The sequence below is a fragment of the Salmo salar genome, chromosome ssa12 (genome assembly GCF_905237065.1).
Source record: "Salmo salar chromosome ssa12, Ssal_v3.1, whole genome shotgun sequence".
NCBI classification, from domain to species: domain Eukaryota; kingdom Metazoa; phylum Chordata; class Actinopteri; order Salmoniformes; family Salmonidae; genus Salmo; species Salmo salar.
The window spans coordinates 52,173,208-52,196,740 of NC_059453.1; the positions used below are offsets into that span (position 1 = coordinate 52,173,208).

Below are 23,533 nucleotides of genomic sequence, written 5' to 3' on the forward strand. Positions count from 1 at the left end.
TCGCTCATCCTGTTGTTGTTATTGTTGGTGTTGATGGTATATTGGGTGTTACATCATCCTGTGAGTCTGTGACTGTACTGTGCTGCTCTGGTGTCCATCCATGCCCTCCTATGTTTTGCCCTGCTTGGGTCCTGTACTAGTCAATGGTGGCAACCTGCGTCCTACTTATAGTTCATAGAGCATTAATGAACCAAACATTTCATCTTTAGACTTTGGATTGGCCATTTTAGTAAGAACCCAAGTGGTCATGTAAAATACTGCAGAAAAGGGTCTGTCCTGACATTCAAGGTGGGTCAAACTGTAAATTATTGTCTCATGAGCACCCCCTGGCAGTGATACGGTGCCATTATATTCCGTGTGCCAAACTCATGATGTGACTGTTGGATTAATTAACAGTGTTTTTGTTCTTCTTTACCATCTTTTCCCAAATCTTCCTCTTTTAAATTTTCCTTGTTCACGCCAACCTCTCCTTTTTCCTCTCTCCATGTCTCCATGTCTTCTTTCCTGCTGCCCTTCACTCCTGGCAATCCACCTCCTCTCCCTTAAACATTTTCTTTCTTTCTTTCTTTCTTTCTTTCTTTCTTTCTTTCTTTCTTTCTTTCTTTCTTTCTTTCTTTCTTTCTTTCTTTCTTTCTTTCTTTCTTTCTTTCTTTCTTTCTTTCTCTGTATCTACCCAACACTTTACACTTCTCATCCTCCTCCTTCTACCCTTGGCCCAGCCCCCCTCACTCTGCCCCTGTCCCTCGCCCCGGCCTCGGCCCTGTCCCTCGCCACGGTCCCGGTGGCAGAGCCCCCCCTGACCCACTCCCCCCTGTGTCCTCCGCTGCCCCCGCTGCCCCCCAGCAGATAGGGGGAATGGTGTGGGATTTCCTGGGAAAGTGAGTGCTCTGCCCCTGGCACTTCAGCTCGGCTGCCCTCGTGGTTTACGTCTGCGACTGCGACTGCACCTGCATCTGGTCTCACCTGTCCGTATGTCTGTCTGTCCGGGTCTGCCTGCTTTCAGTCTGTACGACTGAGAGATCCACAGATCTTTATACCAATGCTATGGGCTCTCTGCTGCTCTCATCTGTTCATTTCTTTGGTTTGATTTGGAAGCCCATCAGCTCGTCCATGTTATGTAAAGATCACTGGATCTGTTTTGCAACTTTCATGCCAGCAGTTTTGCAAAAGTCTGCATCTGTGTGTGTGTGTGTGTGTGTGTGTGTGTGTGTGTGTGTGTGTGTGTGTGTGTGTGTGTGTGTGTGTGTGTGTGTGTGTGTGTGTGTGTGTGTGTGTGTGTGTGTGTGTGTGTGTGTGTGTGTGTGAATGTGTGTGTGTGTGTGTGTGTGTGTGTGTGTGTGTGTGTGTGTGTGAATGTGTGTGTGTGTGTCCGTGTGTGCATATGTATTTGTGTATGTGTGTGCGTGTTTGCGTGCATGCTTTGTGTGTGAGTGTGTGTTATGTTGTATGTGCGTGTTTGCATCATTGTGTGCATGTCTTCAACCTGCTTCTCCACCCGTATCTGCACACCCTTTATGATTCAGTAACTAAGGTGAGAATGGGAAATTGAAAAAAAGGAATGTTATACAGTGCCTCCAGAAATGATTCATATCCCTTGACGTATTCCAAATTGTGTTGTGTTACAGCTGGATTGTGCAACATTTGCCCATTATTCTTTTCAAAATTCTTCAAGCTCTGTCAAATTGGTTGTTGATCATTGCTAGACAGCCATTTTCAGGTCTTGCCATAGATTTTTTTGCAGATTTAAGGCAAAACTGTAACTTGGCCACTCAGGAACATTCAATGTCTTCTTGGTAAGCAACTCCATTGTAGATGTGGCCTTGTGTTTTAGTTATTGTCCTGCTGAAAGGTGAATTCCTCTCCAGTATCTGGTGGAAAGCAGACTGAACCAGGTTTTCCTCGTGGATTTTGCCTGTGCTTAGCTCCATTCAGTTTCTTTTTTTATCCTGAAAAACTTCCCAGTCCTTAACACTTACAAGCATACCCATAACATGATGAAGCCACCACTATGCTTGGAAATATGGAGAGTGGTACTCTGTAATGTATTGGATTTGCCGTAAACACAATACTCAGGTCAAAAAGTTTATTGTTTTGCCACAGTTTTTGCATTATTACTTTAGAGCATTGTTCCAAATAGGATGCATGTTTTGGAATACTTTTTTTTTGTACAGGCTTCTTTCTTTCTGTCCCCATTCCTCTCCAGCAACTGATTTAGGAAGGACGCTGTCACGCCCTGACCTGAGAGAGACGGTTTATTTCTCTATTTTGTTAGGTCAGGGTGTGGGGTGGGCAGTCTATGTGTTATATTTCTATGTTGTTTTTTCCTTTGATTGGCCGAGTATGGTTCCTAATCAGAGGCAGCTGTCTATTGTTGTCTCTGATTGGGAATCATACTTAAGCAGCCCTTTTTCCCTCCTTCAGTGTGGGATCTTGTTTTTGTACAGCTCAGTAAGCCTACAGAACGTGATGTTTGTTTTTCGTTGTTTATTATTTTGATTTAGTGTTCTGAGTTACAATAAAGAAATATGAGCACTTACCACGCTGCACCTTGGTCTACTCCTTTTGACGATCGTCACAGAAGATCCCACCACCAAGAGACCAAGCAGCGTGGTCTGGAGAAATGGACCTGGGAAGACACCCAGGAGGAAATGACATCCTGGTCTATTGAGGAGATGAGGAGGAGTATATCCAGGGCTTTGGAGGAATTAGGGGCAGGAAAAAAGCGCCTCCCATGGGAACAGGTGGAGGCAGCGAGAGCACGGCAACGAGGGAAGCACGAGAGGCAGCCCCCAATTTGTTTTGGGGGGGGGGGGCACATGGGGAGATTGGAAGAGTCAGGTTGGAGACCTGAGCCAACTCCTCGTGCTTACCGTCGGGAGCGAGTGACTGAGCAAGCACTGTGTTATGCGGTGATGCGCACAATGTCGCCAGTGCGCATTCACAGGCCGGTGCGCTCTGTGCCTGCCCCCCGTACCAGGCCTGTTCCTTGCACTTGCCCGGAGGTGTGTGTCACCAGTCTGGCGCCACCTGTGCCAGCCCCACGCATCAGGTCTCTAGTGCGCCTGCCCAGTCCGGTGTGTCCTGTTCCTGCTCCTCGCACTCGCCCTGAGGTGCGTGTCACCAGTCTGGCGCCATCTGTGCCAGCCCCACACATCAGGCCTCCAGTGCGCCTTCCCAGTTCAGAGCTTCCGGCGACAGTTCCCAGTCCAGAGCTTCCAGTGACAGTTCTCAGTCCAGAACTTCCAGCGACAGTTCCCAGTCCAGACCTTCTGGTGACGTCCCCCAGTCCGGAGCCTCCAGCGACGTTCTCTAGTCCGGTGAGACCTGTTCCGGCTCCACGTAAGAAGCCTCCAGTGATGGTCCATGGTGTGAAGCCTCCAGTGATAATCCATGGCCCGGGAGCCTCCAGTGATAATACATGGCAAGAAGCCTGTAGGGATGATCCATGGCCCGGAGCCTGTAGAGATGATCCATGGCCCGGAGCCTCCAGTGATGATCCATGGCCCGGAGCCTCCAGTGATGATCCATGGCACAAAGCCTCCAGTGGTGATCCATGGCACGGAGCCTGCAGTGGTGATCCATGGCATGGAGCCTGCAGTGATGGTCCCCTGTCCGGAACCTCCTGAGACGGCCCACAGTCCGGAAACCAACTGAGACGGCCCGCAGTCCGGGACCTCCTGAGACGGCCCGCAGTCCGGGACCTCCTGAGACGGCCCGCAGTCCGGGACCTCCTGAGACGGCCCGCAGTCCGGGACCTCCTGAGACGGCCCGCAGTCCGGGACCTCCTGAGACGGCCCGCAGTCCGGGACCTCCTGAGACGGCCCGCAGTCCGGGACCTGCTGAGACGGCCCGCAGTCCGGAACCTGCTGAGACGGCCCGCAGTCCGGAACCTGCTGAGACGGCCCGCAGTCCGGAACCTGCTGAGACGGCCCGCAGTCCGGAACCTGCTGAGACGGCCCGCAGTCCAGAGTCTTCAACGACGCTCCGCGGCCCAGAGCCTCCGGCGGCGCTCCGCGGCCCAGAGCCTCCGGCGGCGATCCATGGTCCAGTGGCACAAAATGCAGAAGGATCAGTGGGCGGAGTGGGGGCTACGTCCCGTACCGGAACCGCCACCATGGGTAGATGCCCACCCAGACCCCCTCCCCTATAGGTTCAGGTTTGCGGCCGGGAGTCCGCACCTTTGGGGGGGGGGGGGTACTGTCACGCCCTGACCTGAGGGAGACGGTTTATTTCTCTATTTTGTTAGGTCAGGGTGTGGGGTGGGCAGTCTATGTGTTATATTTCTATGTTCCTTTTTCCTTTGATTGAACCGAGTATGGTTCCTACTCAGAGGCAGCTGTCTATCGTTGTCTCTGATTGGGAATCATACTTAGGCAGCCCTTTTTCCCTCCTTCAGCGTGGGATCTTGTTTTTGTACAGCTCAGTAAGCCTGCAGAACGTGATGTTCGTTTTTCGTTGTTTATTATTTTGATTTAGTGTTCTGAGTTACAATAAAGAAATATGAGCACTTACCACGCTGCACCTTGGTCTACTCCTTTTGACGATCGTCACAGATGCCTGTATCTTTGTACTCACTGGGTGTATTGATACACCATCAAAAGTGTAGTTAATATCTTCACCATGCTCAAAGGGATATTCAATGTTGACTATTTTTTTTTTACCCATCTACCAATAGGTGCCCTTCTTTGCGAGGCATTGGAAAACCTCCCTGGTCTTTGTGGTTGAATCTGTGTTTGAAATTGAATGCTCAAATATAAAAAATGAGCTGGCGCACAGCCAGAGAAAATTATTTTATGTAGAGGTGCTGACTAACGGCGAATAAGCTATAAAAATAAAGAGTCGCACACTCTATATATAAACTCCCAGTAATTGTTCCACCATTGGCCTGCTCACCTCCCTACCTCTGAGGAAGCACAGTTCCCGCTCAGCCCAGTCAAAACTGTTCGCTGCTCTGGCACCCCAATGGTGGAACAAGCTCCCTCACGACGCCAGGACAGCGGAGTCAATCACCACCTTCCGGAGACACCTGGAACCCCACCTCTTTAAGGAATACCTAGGATAGGATAAAGTAATCCTTCTAACCCCCCCCCCCCCCCTAAAAGATTTAGATGCACTATTGTAAAGTGGTTGTTCCACTGGATATCATAAGGTGAATGCACCAATTTGTAATTTATTGAGTAAATCACCAACGTTTCGGCGTCACTGTGCATTCTTAAAGACATTGGAAAACCTCCCTGGTCTTTGTGGTTGAATTTGTGTTTGAAATTAAATGCTCGACTGAGGGACCTTACAGATAATTGTATGTAAGTGGTCCACAGATGAGGTCATTCAAAAATCATGTTCAACACTATTTTTGCACACAGAGTGAGTCCATGCAACTTATTGTGACTTATTGAGCACATTTTTACTCCTGAACTTATTTAGGCTTGCCATAACAAAGGGGTTAATTAAGTTGTAAAAATGTTGAAAAGCATAATTCCACTTTGACATTATGTGGTGTTGTGTGTAGGCCAGTGACAACAAAACGCCATTTAATCCATTTTAAATTCAGGCTGTAACACAACACAATTTGAAAAAGTAAAGGGGTGTGAATACTTTCTGACGGCACTGTATATGACTAAACTAACTATATCACAAACTAATCAATCATCTGCAGCAGTACTGTATGAATGAACATAAACATACAGTATATTGTACTAATAATGAACTTGTCCATATGTTTTAAAAACACATTAAACAAATACAATTGTACATATACAAGCCATAATAACATCATATATTTGTCATATATGTCAGGTTTGACATATATAACATACGTATTCCTTTTCAATTATACATGCCCTGTTCCCATCCTTTAACATGAGCTCTCTCATTACAACAGCATACCATTATTGGATCTGTACTGTAGAAAATGCACATATTGTACATGTACCTTACACATATACCATAACCACACACACACACACACACACACACACACACACACACACACACACACACACACACACACACACACACACACACACACACACACACACACACACACACACACACACCTTTTTATGTGTTATTGTGTGTGTTGGCTGTTTGGTGTAGCTTGTGTACATCAGGAAGGTCTTTAGAGCTGTGTCCTTCCCCTGCCATGAGCACGCTGCTTCCCCTGCTCATTCCAACTCCCCATCTGCCCGCCTGCCACCTCATCCTCCCCCACAACCACCCTCACCCTTTCATACTTCAATACCTCCAACCTCCTACTCACAGTGAAACCCATCCTCTCTACACTGACCTCTCCCCTGGTCTCCCTGCGCTCTCCCCTCCCCTGCCCTGCCCACCTCCCTGCCCAGCTTGCTGTGCCAGATGTAAAGGCTAGCGCTCAGCCTAGTAGCCTGGCCTGCATGACTAGAGCTGCTGTGCTCCAGGTCAACTGTGCTCTGCTCAATGAGTGAGCTGCTTTAGTAGGTAGGGTCTGTATGTCCTCTACTCAACCCTCCCAGAGTCTGGTTTTGTTTGGTCTCCAGGGGTGTCAGTCAGTTGGTTGGTCCCCTCTGTCTGTCTGTCTGCCATGGCACCCTATACTGGTTCCCTTGCTGCCTTGCCCACTTGGGCTCCTCTCTGCCTTGCTGTCTAGCTATACTAGCTCTATTGTCCCCTTCCCTCCTCCTAGCCTACCCCCGCTCGCTCCCCCTCTCTCTAGCCTGGCTGGTGTCCTGACTAACTGCATGCCCGGCCCGCACTCACAGGCTGTGCAGCCAGCAGCTAATACACAGGCAGGGTTCTAACCTGGCTGTCAGAGGAGAAGATGTATCCTGTGCATCCTGCATTAGCTTTGTCTGTCAGGCTGCTGTGTCCTTCAGTGACTGACTCTCATTGGTACTTCTGATGATGATGATCTCTCCCTGTCTGTCTCTGAATACACTCCAACCTCTTCTGGTTCTGTCCTCTGTTGTCGTTCTTCTTTTCTGTTATGATTCTAACGTTTCTATGGTTTCTTTTACTCTTCTCCTCTTTTCCTCCTGTCTCCTGTGTGCGCTGCTGCTTCCTCTTGTCGTGGCATCCCTCCTTCCTCCTCTTCCTCCTCCTCTTCTTTCTCTCCTCCGCCTGCAGCCTAGCTCCCAGGTAAGTAGCAAACCCCTTTTGGCATGCCCCCCCACCAACACCCTCCACCTCCACCTGAGAGGTGCAACTACCCCCCCCCATTCTAACTCTTGCTGCCTAAACCTGTGAGTCATTTCTGAACATATTAACATGGACTTGTCTATGTCTCATCTGTGTCTCATTTATGTCTCCTGTATTATATTTCCTGTATGTCTCCTGAATGTTTTTCATCGATATTATATCAAAATGTCAGTGTAATTTACAGTACCTGTATGTCTAACCTGAGTTTCCTGTAGTATGTTGTGTCCGTCTCTACGTGTTTCTAATGAGTCTCACAGTCACCTTGTATTTAACATTTATATGTGTGTTATGCTGTTGGAGTTCTGTGTGTCTTGTTCATGTGTTATACTGTATCTACAGACAATGTGCAGTAGACAAAGTATTAGTAATGCCTCAAAAGTTGTTTCCCCATCCCAAAGGGACATAATCAGGAACGATTGGTATCGGTAGTCCTGGTAGTGGTGCAGTACAAAGATGGGTAGTATAACTGTAGAGGGTTGAACTCTGACCTCCTCTGTGGTACTCCATCCAGGCAGGCCAAGGAGCAAGTTACTAAGAAGGGGGGTCCCAACCTCAAACTAGGCCCCCAGGGGGACAAGAAGCCTGGTCAGATAATGGGGGATCCTCGAAAGGACAACACCATGGACTCAGGCCAGCATGTAAAGGTGTGCTTATTTATATATATATATATATATATATATATATATAGTATGTGTGTGTGAGACAGAAAGAGAAAGATTTCTCATCATAGTTTAACAAGGTAGTGCATGTAGAAGAGCGAAAGAAAGTGAGGGAGAAGGAGAGGGAGAGAGAGAGAGAGTAATCACATCCTCTGTTTGTGTATCAGCTGGAGGAGATGATGAACACCCTGGAGAGGACTAGACAGGAGCTGGACGCCACCAAGCAGCGCCTCTCATCTACCCAGCAGTCCCTGCAGGAGAGAGATGGTCACCTGACAAACATGAGGCAGGAGCGCAGGAAACAGTTGGAGGAGATCCTGGAAATGAAGTATGTCACAGGAAATCATACTGTACATTAGCAGAGCAATGAAAACTATTGATATTCTTCATATTCATGTTATATTCATTCAGTGTTTTCAAGAGGGGCTGCGGTCAAATCATTCATGTAGTACAAGAATATAAAGCAGAACTTGCTTGGCCTTGTGAATGCTTAAACGCCATCTCATGATCAATCTTTGGATGTGGAAAGAGGCATGTTATGCCTCTCTCTCCCTTCCTCTCTCTCTCTCTCTCTCTCTCTCTCTCTCTCTCTCTCTCGCTCTTCCTCTCTCTCTCTCTCTCTCTCTCCCTCTCACTCCCTTCCTCTCTCTCTCTCTCTCTCTCCCTTCCTCTCTCTCTCTCTCTCTCTCTCTTCCTCTCTCTCTCTCTCTCTCTCTCTCTCTCTCCCTCTCTCTCTCTCTCTCTCTCTCTCTCTCTCTCCCTTCCTCTCTCTCTCTCGCTCACTCTCTCACTCTTCCTCTGTCTCCTTAGGCAACAGGCCCTGCTGGCAGCGATCAGTGAGAAGGACGCTAACATCGCTCTGCTAGAGCTGTCTGCCTCTGGGAAGAAGAAGACCCAGGAAGAGGTTTTGGCTCTGAAGAGGGAGAAGGACAGACTGATGCACCAACTCAAACAGCAGGTCAGAACTGGAGACACAATGCAGGTGGACCTTGTATTCAACCTTTATTCAGGGTTGTTGTCAATTACATTTCAATTAAGTCAATTCAGTAAGTAAATTTAAAATTCCAATTCCCTTTCTTTCTCATTGAAGAGTATTTTAAATTTAAATTTCAGTTATCTTCCTGAATTGACTGAATTGAATTTGAATTGACCCCAACCCTGCCTTTATGTATACAGGAGATACAAAAAGTGTATTTTGCAGGAAGGACTTGCTCACGATAACAGCAATGGTCCATTCTAACCTTATTTCAACTACTTAGTTGCTACTCTCTCCCTTCTAACTAGATCAATTCCTAGTCATAATGACTAAGTCAGTGTTTGGGTCTCTCGTGTTAAATTGTAGCACTGACATGTTTGTGTTTTGTTCAACAGACACAGAGCAGGATGAAGCTGATTGCTGACAACTATGAAGACGACCACTACCACCCTCATCCTCCTCACCACACCCAACCCCAGCAACCCCACCCGGGCCCCCAGGCTCAGCTCCCCCAGCCACAGTATCAGCACCCTCCTAACCCCCAGCAGCAGCAACAGCCCCCATACCCCCATGCCCCACACTCCCAGCAGCCCCAGCCCCCACCCCAACAACACCCGCACCCCCAGCAGCCTCAACAGCAGTACCCCCCTCATCCACAGCAGCATCCACAGGGGCATCCCCAACAGCCCCCACCTCAGCACCAACAACACCAACCACGGCCCCAGCACCCGCAGCAAGCGCAGCACCCACACCCACAACAACAACACGCCCACCTAGGACAGCACCCCCATGGGCCTCCACCACAGCAGCAGCACCCCCACCTACAACAGCACCCCCAACAGCACCCACAACAGCATCCACAGCAGCACCCCCACGGCCCCCCTCAGCAAGCCCCCACCCCCAGCACCCACATCCCCAGCAGCACCCCCACCACCCTCCACACGCCCCGCAACAGCACGGCGGGCACCCCCGCCACCCGCCCCCACACCACCGCGGAGGACCAGGGCCTGGCAGAGGACCCCCCCATGCCGGCCATCGCCCCTCCCCCGACCAGGTCAGATGTCTCCCTCTGTTGTGTTTACAATCAGGGCCTGGAACTATCCTCTCTGTGGTGTGGTGTGTTGCATTGTGCGTCTAAATCTACACGGTGTCTCAAATGGCACCCTATACAGTAGTGAAGTACTTTTGTGCATTATTTCCCTATACCACATGGTACATCAGCATGGTAGAGTTCAATGGTTATAGTTCATTCTTACTTATACAACGGGTGGGTCTAATCCTGAATGCTGATTGGTTAAAAGCGCATTCCAGCCAGTGTCTTGCACAATTTACCACCGGCAAAATCTAGGACGTTAAAATGTGTATTTACTTTGTTCCTTCTGACTGCGCAATCCACTATTTCATCAGGTAGGGAAATTATAAACTTAATCTCCACTATAAAAAGCATCGAGACATTATCTTACATTTTTTTTACAAAAATTTTGTTTTCAACGGCTGAGATTTGTATAAACCTTACTGTTTCAATATTCAAATTCGATCTCCAACTGTTCCATAGTAATGAACGTGTAGGGGTTGGGAGTCGGTACGAGTGAGGCAGGAAGCGTTTCTCAGCCAGTCAAAATCATGAATCAGCTGGCATAATTTTCATGGATATATATACAGAGAAATGTGAATTGAAAAAAAGCTACAACGAAGTGCAACTAGTTTGCAGTCTTCCCAGCTTTTCATTGTGTTAGCTGTGTTATTGGCTCTTCAGAACAACAGTGTCCTAACGAGAGAGCATATTTTCTATGCTTGGCGAAATTGTGATTCATTAGCTCATTGTTAAGGATGTATCCAAATAAATGTCACCTTAAAACAGTGTAACCGATGTGAAATGGCTAGTTAGTTAGCGGTGGTGCGTGCTAATAGCGTTTCAATCAGTGACATCACTCCCTCTGAGACTTGAAGTAGGGTTGCCCCTTGCGTTGCAAGGGCCGCGGCTTTTGTGGCGCGATGGGTAACGATGCTTCGTGGGGTGTCAGTTGTTGATGTGTGCAAGGGTCCCTGGTTCGAGCCCGGGTTGAGGCGAAGAGAGGGACGGAACCTACACTGTTACAACAGCTTAAACAAATGCACCAACTGTTGTTATTCTGTCTGCACTGTTTGACGTGACTGTAAGTTAGCCGTTGTTGGCTAGCTTTCAATTAATGGACAAGAACGTTACCAGCCAGTATGGCAATGGAACATTTAGAACGAGCGACTGGGTCGCATCCATAGATACAGAACAAAAAGACTGAACGACTTGGTCGCGTCTCTGGCACCCGAACCAACGACCAGCCGGCTTGGGTAGCAACCTTAAATTTGTTTCGGGACTATATCTTGTGAAAGGATGAAATAGTATGAATAAATTCATCAGAATTACATTTTTTATTAAAACATGTCAACCATTATTTGAATATGTTGGTAACATAAAATCGGGACAAACAACACCCGTGCCAATATATCCTTCAAACACCGGCTTCTCGGGCATTATCACTTAAATATTCTATGTTTGAAAACATTATTGGCATTGTGGAATTGGATTTTTTTTTTAACTTTGGCATTGTGGAATTTCATTTTCATAATAGCAAGCGTGGATTTATGGTTTGGTTTGCTAAACTAGCAAGTCTGTTTGTTTGGTTACCAAGGCAACTACTGTATCTATCTAGTAAACCTGTTAACTACTTAATTGGATGTTTCTAGTGGCAAATGTGTTACTGCATATCCTTGGACATCCTGCAATAATTTGCTATTGAGACTGTTCTGTATATTTTTGTTTAAATTCATGGTAATTCACCCTTACGAAAAAAATATTGCAGTCAGAGAGCAGTATAACTGCAGTTAGAGTGCTGTATATATTTTTTTTTACTGCAGTAATTTTGCAGTTTAACTGCATTTACAGCGCAGTATAACTGCTGTTCAACTGCAGTTATTCTGCAATTGCTGCGTCCAAAATACCACAGTCGAATGCAGTTACTGCGCTTTTATTCAGAGACAGACAGGGAGAGATCAACATCATCAGAAGCACATTACATTTACATTTAAGTCATTTAGCAGACGCTCTTATCCAGAGCGACTTACAAATTGGTGCATTCACCTTATGATATCCAGTGGAACAACCACTTTACAATAGTGCATCTAAATCTTTTAAGGGGGGGGGTTAGAAGGATTACTTTATCCTATCCTAGGTATTCCTTAAAGAGGTGGGGTTTCAGGTGTCTCCGGAAGGTGGTGATTGACTCCGCTGTCCTGGCGTCGTGAGGGAGCTTGTTCCACCATTGGGGTGCCAGAGCAGCGAACAGTTTTGACTGGGCTGAGCGGGAACTGTGCTTCCTCAGAGGTAGGGGGGCCAGCAGGCCAGAGGTGGATGAACGCAGTGCCCTTGTTTGGGTGTAGGGCCTGATCAGAGCCTGAAGGTATGGAGGTGCCGTTCCCTTCACAGCTCCGTAGGCAATCACCATGGTCTTGTAGCGGATGCGAGCTTCAACTGGAAGCCAGTGGAGAGAGCGGAGGAGCGGGGTGACGTGAGAGAACTTGGGAAGGTTGAACACCAGACGGGCTGCGGCGTTCTGGATGAGTTGTAGGGGTTTAATGGCTAAGGCAGGGAGCCCAGCCAACAGCGAGTTGCAGTAATCCAGACGGGAGATGACAAGTGCCTGGATTAGGACCTGCGCCGCTTCCTGTGTGAGGCAGGGTCGTACTCTGCGAATGTTGTAGAGCATGAACCTACAGGATCGGGTCACCGCCTTGATGTTAGTGGAGAACGACAGGGTGTTGTCCAGGATCACGCCAAGGTTCTTAGCATTCTGGGAGGAGGACACAAGGGAGTTGTCAACCGTGATGGCGAGATCATGGAACGGGCAGTCCTTCCCCGGGAGGAAGAGCAGCTCCGTCTTGCCGAGGTTCAGCTTGAGCTGGTGATCCGTCATCCACACTGATATGTCTGACAGACATGCAGAGATGCGATTCGCCGCCTGGTTATCAGAAGGGGGAAAGGAGAAGATTAATTGTGTGTCGTCTGCATAGCAATGATAGGAGAGACCATGTGAGGATATGACAGAGCCAAGTGACTTGGTGTATAGCGAGAATAGGAGAGGGCCTAGAACAGAGCCCTGGGGGACACCAGTGGTGAGAGCGCATGGTGCGGAGACAGATTCTCGCCACGCCACCTGGTAGGAGCGACCTGTCAGGTAGGACGCAATCCAAGCGTGGGCCGCGCCGGAGATGCCCAACTCGGAGACGGTGGAGAGGAGGATCTGATGGTTCACAGTATCAAAGGCAGCAGATAGGTCTAGAAGGATGAGAGCAGAGGAGAGAGAGTTAGCTTTAGCAGTGCGGAGAGCCTCCGTGACACAGAGAAGAGCAGTCTCAGTTGAATGCCCAGTCTTGAAACCTGACTGATTAGGATCAAGAAGGTCATTCTGAGAGAGATAGCAGGAGAGCTGGCCAAGGACGGCACGTTCAAGAGTTTTGAAGAGAAAAGAAAGAAGGGATACTGGTCTGTAGTTGTTGACATCGGAGGGATCGAGTGTAGGTTTTTTCAGAAGGGGTGCAACTCTCGCTCTCTTGAAGACGGAAGGGATGTAGCCAGCGGTCAAGGATGAGTTGATGAGCGAGGTGAGGAAGGGGAGAAGGTCTCCGGAAATGGTCTGGAGAAGAGAGGAGGGGTTAGGGTCAAGTGGGCAGGTTGTTGGGCGGCCGGCCATCACAAGACGCGAGATTTCATCTGGAGAGAGAGGGGAGAAAGAGGTCAAAGCACAGGGTAGGGCAGTGTGAGCAGGACCAGCGGTGTCGTTTGACTTAGCAAACGAGGATCGGATATCGTCAACCTTCTTTTCAAAATGGTTGACGAAGTCATCCGCAGAGAGGGAGGGGGGGGGGGGGGGGGGGAGGAGGATTCAGGAGGGAGGAGAAGGTAGCAAAGAGCTTCCTAGGGTTAGAGGCAGATGCTTGGAATTTAGAGTGGTAGAAAGTGGCTTTAGCAGCAGAGACAGAAGAGGAGAATGTAGAGAGGAGGGAGTGAAAGGATGCCAGCAATGACCATCAATCACCAAGCACCAATGAGAGTCAGTCACTGAAGGACACAGCAGCCTGACAGACAAAGCTAATGCAGGATGCACAGGATACACCTTCTCCTCTGACAGCCAGGTTAGAACCCTGCCTGTGTATTAGCTGCTGGCTGCACAGCCTGTGAGTGCGGGCCGGGCACTGCCGGCGCGTTGTGGAACACACATTCCACGTCATTCATTATTATTTATTTATTTATTTATATATTTTTATTTTTGTATTTTTTTTACCTTTGACTTATACTAACTTCTTTCTACTCTCTTCACTTCCTGCTGACCTTTTCTGCCGGCCATATAACACTGTCACCGATAGGATGACGAGGAGGGCATTTGGGCGTAATCGTGTCCATGACAACCAAAGCTCTGACGTTGTTCTGAGGGGTGAGATGTTTTGAAACAACGTCCTGCCTTTTCTCTTTCTCTTCCTTTTTTTCTCTTCTGTTCTCTCTCTGTGTTAGTGTGCTGTGGTAAAAAATGTTTTGCTGACTGATAAGTAACCCTCCCTCCCTCCCCCTCTCGTTTGTAGATGATACAGTTACTATTGGAGGAGCACAGCCATTCCATGATGCTGAAATACATTGACTACCTACCAACTTTTTGTTACCACCATACAATCTACACTTCAATGGGGCCTTTATTTTATTTTTTTACTGAGGATGAGGATACGGAGGAGGAGGAGGTGGAGAGGAGGGATGAAGCAGGTGGGCGGGCCAGACGAGGAGACTGATAGTTGAGGTACAACCCACTTCTAGGTTCAGACCAACTTAATTTGGAGAGTCCTCTTTAGGGTTGCAAAATTCCCAGGTTTTCCAGAAATGCTTATTCCTTCCTGATTCCAGGAATGTTCCAACCGGGATACATTTATTGATGTAGAATAAAGCACTGTGAGTTACAGGTTAGTGTTCAGTTGACAATCACTGTAAGCGGACAGCAACGACCGTACTGCTGATTGTACTATTGTGTGTGTTTTTACAGGTGACTGAAGAGCCATCATGTGAAGAGAGGCAGCTGCAGCTCTTTGAGAGTGACTCTGGGGAGGAGGAGACTTCCTACAGACACGTAGGTGTGGTCTGTGAAGTTAGACTGGGTTGGACAGACTGGGTCCCACTCAGACAGACAGACAAACAGACATCTGCGCTGTCTGGTCTCAGCTCTGTGGTTCTGCTCACACAGCCAAACTCACACAGACACTCTGGTATAGTTGTCAAGATGCTCAGCTCACCTGTCTGTCACCTGACGTCCCTACAGAGCCCCGCCCACTCTCATAAGGCTAGCTGCACCCCCTCACCCACCTGGCTAAGATCTAACGACTAGCTCTGCCCTGTTTACATGAGGTGCGTTCAGTTCAATTGAACATTTGCTACTTTGCGGAACGGTTTGTAATGAACAAAACGTTTCCCCAAAACATTCTTGTACGTTCTTGAACAGACTTCTAGGTACGTTTCCTCCCGTTTGGGTGGGTGTGGCTGGGTGTGGCTTGAAGCAATGAGTGACGTTTATAAAGGGCAGTGGCCATGCTGACAGCATTCCCCAACCCACAACCCAACCCCTCCCCGTTTTTAACTGGTCATTCAGTACAGCACTGTTTCTGTTCATTTGAATGTTCCAGAATGTAAAAATGTACTGAACCCAGCCCTGGCGTGCTCCCCCGTTCTCACCAACCTGCGTCTAATTGGTTCACTATCCTGTCTCCGCCTGCTTTGCTTATCTGAGCTTTTCACCTGATAAGTTCCTCTGTATCAACAGTCCTTTCTCTGATTGGTTCACCTGACTGGCTGCTGACCCTGCTGACCCCCGGCTGGCTGTGATTGGCTCCCCTGCCTGGCAGTCTCCACCCTACTGACAGTCTAACACAGCAGCTTCACAGTGCTTCTTTTACAATGTTTTTTGTTGTTGTTTTGTCTTTGTCAGAGAGAGCATGCTCTCTTTCCACATATTTAATGAAGTGCCATACAGTTACAGCTTTAGTTCACATTTACATATGCGTTAACAACTAACCTATTTCAGAGGAAGTTCCTTTGCTGTGTCTCTAAAAGGGAAGTTGTGCTACTTATTTACATTTTTTAATCTGTTGAGTGTGTTTCATTTGCAGTGCTTGACCATGGCTATGAGTGCTTTTTGCAAAGTGAATCAGAACAAGGAAGAGGAAGAGCTCTTATCTGAACAAAACAGCCACTAGAGCTCTTATCTGACCAATGGGCAGCCAGAGGCCTTGCCTCGCTACTGAAGGTTTCCTTGTGCCGTTCATGTGCAGTCTGGCATGGCCTTATGGGCAGGGCCCTGTACTGGGGGAGTTGCAGGGCCTTTGGGCTTAGGGCTGCCATCTGTGTATCTCTCCTGTTACCTCAGTTGATAACCAGATGCAGTCAGAACTCCAATCTATGCAGACATCAGAACTAATAATGCCACTTTGAATCCAGTCATGAAACAAGGGCACCAATCAAAACGTGTTTAGATGTATTAAAGCAGCATGAGTACCAATCAGAATGGTCTATTCAGAACATACACCAATCAGCGTGATATGCACCTATGCACCTCCTCCTCCCCTGTTGCAGGGATACTTCTAATGGTGCTTTTAGATCACTGGTGCTCACACAACATGGTGTCCAACCAGAGAAACAGCTGAGAGACATGGCCATTGGACATTGTACATCCATGTCATTCAAAAGGGAGTTGATCCCAAAACCTGGTGTGCTTATAAACTGTAGAAGACTGTGTTGTACATAGGATCAGCTGGAGAGACTCTGAGGAAATGGTGCATGGAGGGTATAGATTTGATATGTTTGATGCCATCCATGGACACCCAGGAGATTTCCTGCCATACCTTTACAGCCGTCTCTCCTGCTCATTGACTCCCTCCTTCCTACTCCTCATCTTCTTCATCTCCCCTTTCTTCTATCTTCTTCTCTTTCAGCAGTCTGTGCTAACCCAAACCTAGTGACTCGTTTTGTCCTTCTCAACAAGGTGGCCTGTGCCTCGTTCATATCGTATACATAAGATATATAAATATAAATAAAAAATAAAAATAAAAAAATATATATATAGAGAGAGAGAGCGAGAGAGACAGAAAGATCTATGGAGTGTGTCTATGTGTGGTCAGAATATTGTCAATAACAAAAAATATTGAGGATAAAAATACATGTTTTATTTAATTTTCTTAACTGGCCAAAGGATAGAGAAAACCCTTATTCAGTGTGTGGAGTGACATGTGACTTTCCTCTGTTTTGTACATTACAAGAAAAAACTCCTTAGCAGCAAGCAACATTCCCTGTCTGTGGTTCTCATGAAGGATATTCTGGCCTAAGAAACCTTGAGACACAGCCCAAAGGAAAGGAGTGAGAAAATGGTTCCATTCTCATTTAGAAGAGCTAATGTTACATTCCTGTTGCAGTGTGAGAAATCTATTTAGAGACTCTCACACAGACACACACACACACACACACACACACACACACACACACACACACACACACACACACACACACACACACACACACACACACACACACACACACACACACACACACACACCGTTGGGTTAGAGTGAGACCTTAGTCTTCTCACAGAGGGGAAGACATCCTGTTTTTGCAGCTCACTAAAGTAGCAAAGAGACTATTTTGAGCAGCACAGCGGATAGAAACTTGCACTTGTGAGTGAGGACTATCACTACCTTTGTTAAAGTGGAGGTTTGGAGTGACTCTGTCGTTGCAGATGCATTGTCCAGCCAGTCTCTGTGTTGTGTGTTTGTTTGTTGTCGTCTTCAATGCCGTTGTCCTGGTGTAACCAGATGTGGTGACATATGTGACAGTTGAGTGTGTAGAAAACCACACAAACCCTTCTAGTGGGAAAACATCCAAGACTGTTACACCCCCCCACTCCCACCACCACCTGCCCCCCTCCGTCCTCCGTGTGTGTGTGTGTGTGTGTGTGTGTGTGTGTGTGTGTGTGTGTGTGTGTGTGTGTGTGTGTGTGTGTGTGTGTGTGTGTGTGTGTGTGTGTGTGTGTGTGTGTGTTTCCCTCCTTGTGGCTGATATCGTGACTGTTGTAGAAAAGTGCCCCATCCTCCATTGGAATCCAAACAGAAGTGATCCCTATACGATGGTCACCTCTGAGTCAACTTCAACACAGAATACAGACAGGACAGTTGTCTCACAACTCCTCCTCCCATTGACCAACAATCACCAGTTCGGATTAAATCAAATTGAAGAAAAAAATAAAGACGTTGTGTGGATGTTGTGTTTGTGTTTTCAATGTCAGAGATTGGTACTAATGATCTGTAAGGAAAGGCAATCCAGAAGAGCACACGGATGGAGGCGTGAAGAACCTCTCACTTTACCATCATGGGGAACGGATTCAGAATCCTCAATTTTCAGGTCATTTACTACTGAATACTTGAAGTAGGGGGTTCTCCTACAATGAGAAGTGAAGATACAGCACCTGGTGTATAGAACATGGTAGAAAACATGGAACACTTCATTGTGTTTCGATGCATGCAGATTTTAACGTAATGTGCCAACTGAGAGTGAAAGGTTGGAGAGAATCTCCTATCCTCTATGCAGAGCAAGATCTTGATGTGCAATCAAACTGTTAAGGATTCATCAATGGCCTATCAGTTAACATACACCAGGGTTGTGTTCATTAGGGCACGCAATGTTTTAAAATGTTTTGCAACAGAAAATGAGAATGAGCGTTTCTCATTGGACAAGTCCAAGTAGTCCTTCCCTGTTTCAGCGCATCTTTCTTCTGTTTGGTACCTAATGAACACGACCCAGGAGTTGAAGGCCAACAGACATCACCAATAGTAATATAAAGGAGTAAAAGACCTGATTCAGAGTATGAGATGCCTAATACAGGCAGACACATTCACTTACTTTGTCGTGTACAAGTTGCATTTGATTTATTGTATTATATTGAAAATGCAAACCTTTGGATGAAACAAAACACTGTGACCAACGCCAGATTATTATTTTTTACTTAAAAATTGTGTTAATCTTTTGTATTTAAGTTATTCTTGATTACATTTTTTTTAATCAGTTTGGCTTATTGAATATGTCAGGTTGGGACTGTACTATTTGTAATAGTAACTGTTTTCTGCTGTACAGTAAAGATTTAGGAACAAGTTAAATGTGTGTCCAGCATGCTGAATGATTACTTGTGTGAACGTGGGCTTATTTCCCATGATGCTCCAGTCCTCATACATGAATTGCCTCTGCATCGTGACAGTGTGATGTTGTGTTTGAGAGTGGTGTGTGTCTCCTCACCTATCGTGTCCCTCTAGTAGACAGCCTGTGCAGTGTTATGAGAGAGGTGGCATAATTTTGGGGTGTTACACGTGTAAATCTGTCAGAAGTGTGTGTGTGTGTGTGTGTGCGCGCACGCATACGTGTGAATGTGTACTGTAGGCGTGTGTGTATGTGTAAGAGACAAAGAAAGAGAGCGCGAGAATCAAAATTCTCTGTTGCAGGAAACCCCCTGAGAGAAAGAGAGAGAATGTTCTGTTCAGCATGGATACTGTGTTTTAAAACCTACTGTAGGAGGCTGTCTCCACTGCCCCAGACGTTTGCTATTGTATGTGCTGTATCAGAATATTACTATTGTTGGCCAGCTTGTTTATATTCATTCAATAAAGGTGACTTTCTTTCAGACTTGTATGAGGGCTGGTCTCTATGTAAATAGTACTGTATGTCTGGTTATAAACTACACATGAAGAACTGAGATCACATGCATACTTTCACTATGTATCATAGCTATGATTACTCTCCTATAGTATAATATCCACCTCTCGTCACCTAAGAAAACTGACCTGCCGGTTGGTTGACCATGCTGTACAAATGTTCATTTATGGTACTGTATATAAAACAATTAAAAGATCAGCATGTGGAATGTAAGTCATTATGTGCTGTGTGATTGAGTTGTTACTGCTAATGAACAGTCTCCATTTTACTAATGTACTGCATCTGTATAAATGCACTGTAAATGGACAACAGAAGACACAAAGACATTTGAAGGATGTTTTTTTCTCCCAGAATGAGTAAGATGCTCGTTTGACTTTTTGTCATTGCTAGATGCTGTTTCATCCCTCCAAGCTCAAGGTTAGTGAGATAACATTGTTAAAGGTGACATAGTAAGATGTTCACACACTTTAGTTTTAAAGTAGTTTTTCAATTTTAACGATTTCAGTTTCCCCATTAAATGAAATGTGCTAACAATATTTTAGTCAGTCACCGTCATCTGTTTAGTAAAAGTCTAGTTAACTTAATATGGAGATGTCATTCACTGACTCTCTGTGTTCTCTATTTGTGGGTACAATGATATTGATTAAGGGAACATAAGACTTAGACAATATTCGAGACTTAACACATCGCCGTAGTGTGAAATATTATTTTCCTCTGATCTCACAGGCCTTCCTCAGCCTAGTCTGACAGTGTGTCCTACAGTCATCAGAAAGAGAGACTCAGTTCAGCTGTCAGACTCCTCCTTCTGTCTCTGTAACGCAGTGTTTCTTCTACAGGAGCTCAGCTGCTCAGATGAACAGGTCAAAGTTAACCTGCTGAGGTCAAAATACAATGGCAGTACAGTACTGTATTACAATGGCAGTACAGTGCTAAATGTTAGCTGTTTAGATCCATATACAGTGAGCCTTCTACAGTCACAATTCATGGTAAGAAGACAATTTGAATGTTTGTATACAATGTACTCTTGTGCCATTTTACCATGTTCCACTTTGGATATTTTATCATACTGTTTGTTGTAATGCTAGTTAGCAAATTACTTCAAACTGGGACATTAAAATGGTATCCATAAATTAATCTGACTCCGGGTAAGTAAAAAAAGTAGAGGGGACATTTGGTCCATAGACTGGCCTGTAACTTCCTACTCGGATGGTATTGCGCCGTCCCAACCTTCACTCTCTCTCTCCCGCTACTCTCTCCTCTTCCATCCTATCATCTCTTCCCTCTGCTCAAACCTTCTCCAACCTATCTCCTGATTCTGCCTCCTCAACCCTCCTCTCCTCCCTTTCTGCATCCTTTGATTTTCTCTGTCCCCTATCCTCCAGGCCGGCTCGGTCCTCCCCTCCTGCTCCGTGGCTTGACGACTCACTACGAGCTCACAGAACAGGGCTCCGGGCAGCCGAGCGGAAATGGAGGAAAACTCGCCTCCCTGCGGACCTGGCATCCTTTCACTCCCTCCTCTCTACATTCTCCTCTTCTGTCTCTGCTGCTAAAGCCACTTTCTACCACTCTAAATTCCAAGCATCTGCCTCTAACCCTTGGAAGCTCTTTGCTACCTTCTCCTCCCTCCTGAATCCTCCTCCCCCTCCCCCCTTCCTCCCTCTCTGCGGATGACTTCGTCAACCATTTTGAAAAGAAGGTTGACGATATCCGATCCTCGTTTGCTAAGTCAAACGACACCGCTGGTCCTGCTCACACTGCCCTACCCTGTGCTTTGACCTCTTTCTCCCCTCTCTCTCCAGATGAAATCTCGCGTCTTGTGACGGCCGGCCGCCCAACAACCTGCCCACTTGACCCTATCCCCTCCTCTCTTCTCCAGACCATTTCCGGAGACCTTCTCCCCTACCTCACCTCGCTCATCAACTCATCCTTGACCGCTGGCTACGTCCCTTCCGTCTTCAAGAGAGCGAGAGTTGCACCCCTTCTGAAAAAACCTACACTCGATCCCTCCGATGTCAACTACAGACCAGTATCCCTTCTTTCTTTTCTCTCCAAAACTCTTGAACGTGCCGCCCTTGGCCAGCTCTCCTGCTATCTCTCTCAGAATGACCTTCTTGATCCTAATCAGTCAGGTTTCAAGACTGGGCATTCAACTGAGACTGCTCTCCTCTGTGTCACGGAGGCTCTCCGCACTGCTAAAGCTAACTCTCTCTCCTCTGCTCTCATCCTTCTAGACCTATCTGCTGCCTTTGATACTGTGAACCATCAGATCCTCCTCTCCACCCTCTCTCCGAGTTGGGCATCTCCGGCGCGGCCCACGCTTGGATTGCGTCCTACCTGACAGGTCGCTCCTACCAGGTGGCGTGGCGAGAATCTGTCTCCGCACCATGCGCTCTCACCACTGGTGTCCCCCAGGGCTCTGTTCTAGGCCCTCTCCTATTCTCGCTATACACCAAGTCACTTGGCTCTGTCATATCCTCACATGGTCTCTCCTATCATTGCTATGCAGACGACACACAATTAATCTTCTCCTTTCCCCCTTCTGATAACCAGGCGGCGAATCGCATCTCTGCATGTCTGTCAGACATATCAGTGTGGATGACGGATCACCACCTCAAGCTGAACCTCGGCAAGACGGAGCTGCTCTTCCTCCCGGGGAAGGACTGCCCGTTCCATGATCTCGCCATCACGGTTGACAACTCCCTTGTGTCCTCCTCCCAGAGTGCTAAGAACCTTGGCGTGATCCTGGACAACACCCTGTCGTTCTCCACTAACATCAAGGCGGTGACCCGATCCTGTAGGTTCATGCTCTACAACATTCGCAGAGTACGACCCTGCCTACCACAGGAAGCGGCGCAGGTCCTAATCCAGGCACTTGTCATCTCCCGTCTGGATTACTGCAACTCGCTGTTGGCTGGGCTCCCTGCCTGTGCCATTAAACCCCTACAACTCATCCAGAACGCCGCAGCCCGTCTGGTGTTCAACCTTCCCAAGTTCTCTCACGTCACCCCGCTCCTCCGCTCTCTCCACTGGCTTCCAGTTGAAGCTCGCATCCGCTACAAGACCATGGTGATTGCCTACGGAGCTGTGAAGGGAACGGCACCTCCATACCTTCAGGCTCTGATCAGGCCCTACACCCAAACAAGGGCACTGCGTTCATCCACCTCTGGCCTGCTGGCCCCCCTACCTCTGAGGAAGCACAGTTCCCGCTCAGCCCAGTCAAAACTGTTCACTGCTCTGGCACCCCAATGGTGGAACAAGCTCCCTCACGACGCCAGGACAGCGGAGTCAATCACCACCTTCCGGCGACACCTGAAACCCCACCTCTTTAAGGAATACCTAGGATAGGATAAAGTAATCCTTCTAATCTCCCCCCCCCCCCTTAAAAGATTTAGATGCACTATTGTAAAGTGGTTGTTCCACTGGATATCATAAGGTGAATGCACCAATTTGTAAGTCGCTCTGGATAAGAGCGTCTGCTAAATGACTTAAATGAAATGAAAAAAATGAAAAACTTGCAAAGCCAAAGGGTCGAGGTCCTCGTTCAGGTTCGGATGCTTGTTCTGTTCTCTTATCTAAACACATATGGACTCAGTACACAAATAAAGCATCTGACCAATTACACAAGACTTTAGTTCTGGGTTAACCGAGAATGTCTGAAATTACAAGGAGTGATTAATAAAACTCAAACTCAACCACAAATACAGTTGTCAAACACATGAAACCAATAAGTCAAATCTTTTACTCAGACAGTTAGTTTGTTGGTTTTGAAAATGTAATTGAGGCCATCTAATGATGCAAAACATCAGCTGTTAAAGACAAATAGCTACAGACAACAAAAATAGTGACTGATAAATTATTCTGAATGTTCCTCTGCAACATTAGCCACACTTTCCGTATGAGACTGGTTTCTGCTATCTGTGGTTTTCCTGTGAACAAACTCCATGTCTACTTCTCTATTCA

General features: G+C 47.1%; 1 protein-coding gene across 1 annotated transcript in view; it reads left to right on the plus strand.

Annotated features, from left to right (window-relative positions):
* Positions 1-19,541, plus strand: part of LOC106565300 (ERC protein 2) — an 84,351-nt gene extending 64,810 nt beyond the window's left edge. Inside the window, exons 14-23 of the mRNA XM_045692121.1 lie at positions 720-878; positions 6,910-7,116; positions 7,688-7,820; positions 8,003-8,163; positions 8,646-8,793; positions 9,207-9,283; positions 9,796-9,865; positions 14,212-14,279; positions 14,425-14,633; positions 14,874-19,541. Coding sequence (XP_045548077.1) covers positions 720-878; positions 6,910-7,116; positions 7,688-7,820; positions 8,003-8,163; positions 8,646-8,793; positions 9,207-9,283; positions 9,796-9,865; positions 14,212-14,238 — 982 coding nt within the window. The 3' untranslated portion in view covers positions 14,239-14,279; positions 14,425-14,633; positions 14,874-19,541. The remainder of the gene's footprint in view (positions 1-719; positions 879-6,909; positions 7,117-7,687; positions 7,821-8,002; positions 8,164-8,645; positions 8,794-9,206; positions 9,284-9,795; positions 9,866-14,211; positions 14,280-14,424; positions 14,634-14,873) is intronic.
* Positions 19,542-23,533: the final 3,992 nt, after the last annotated feature.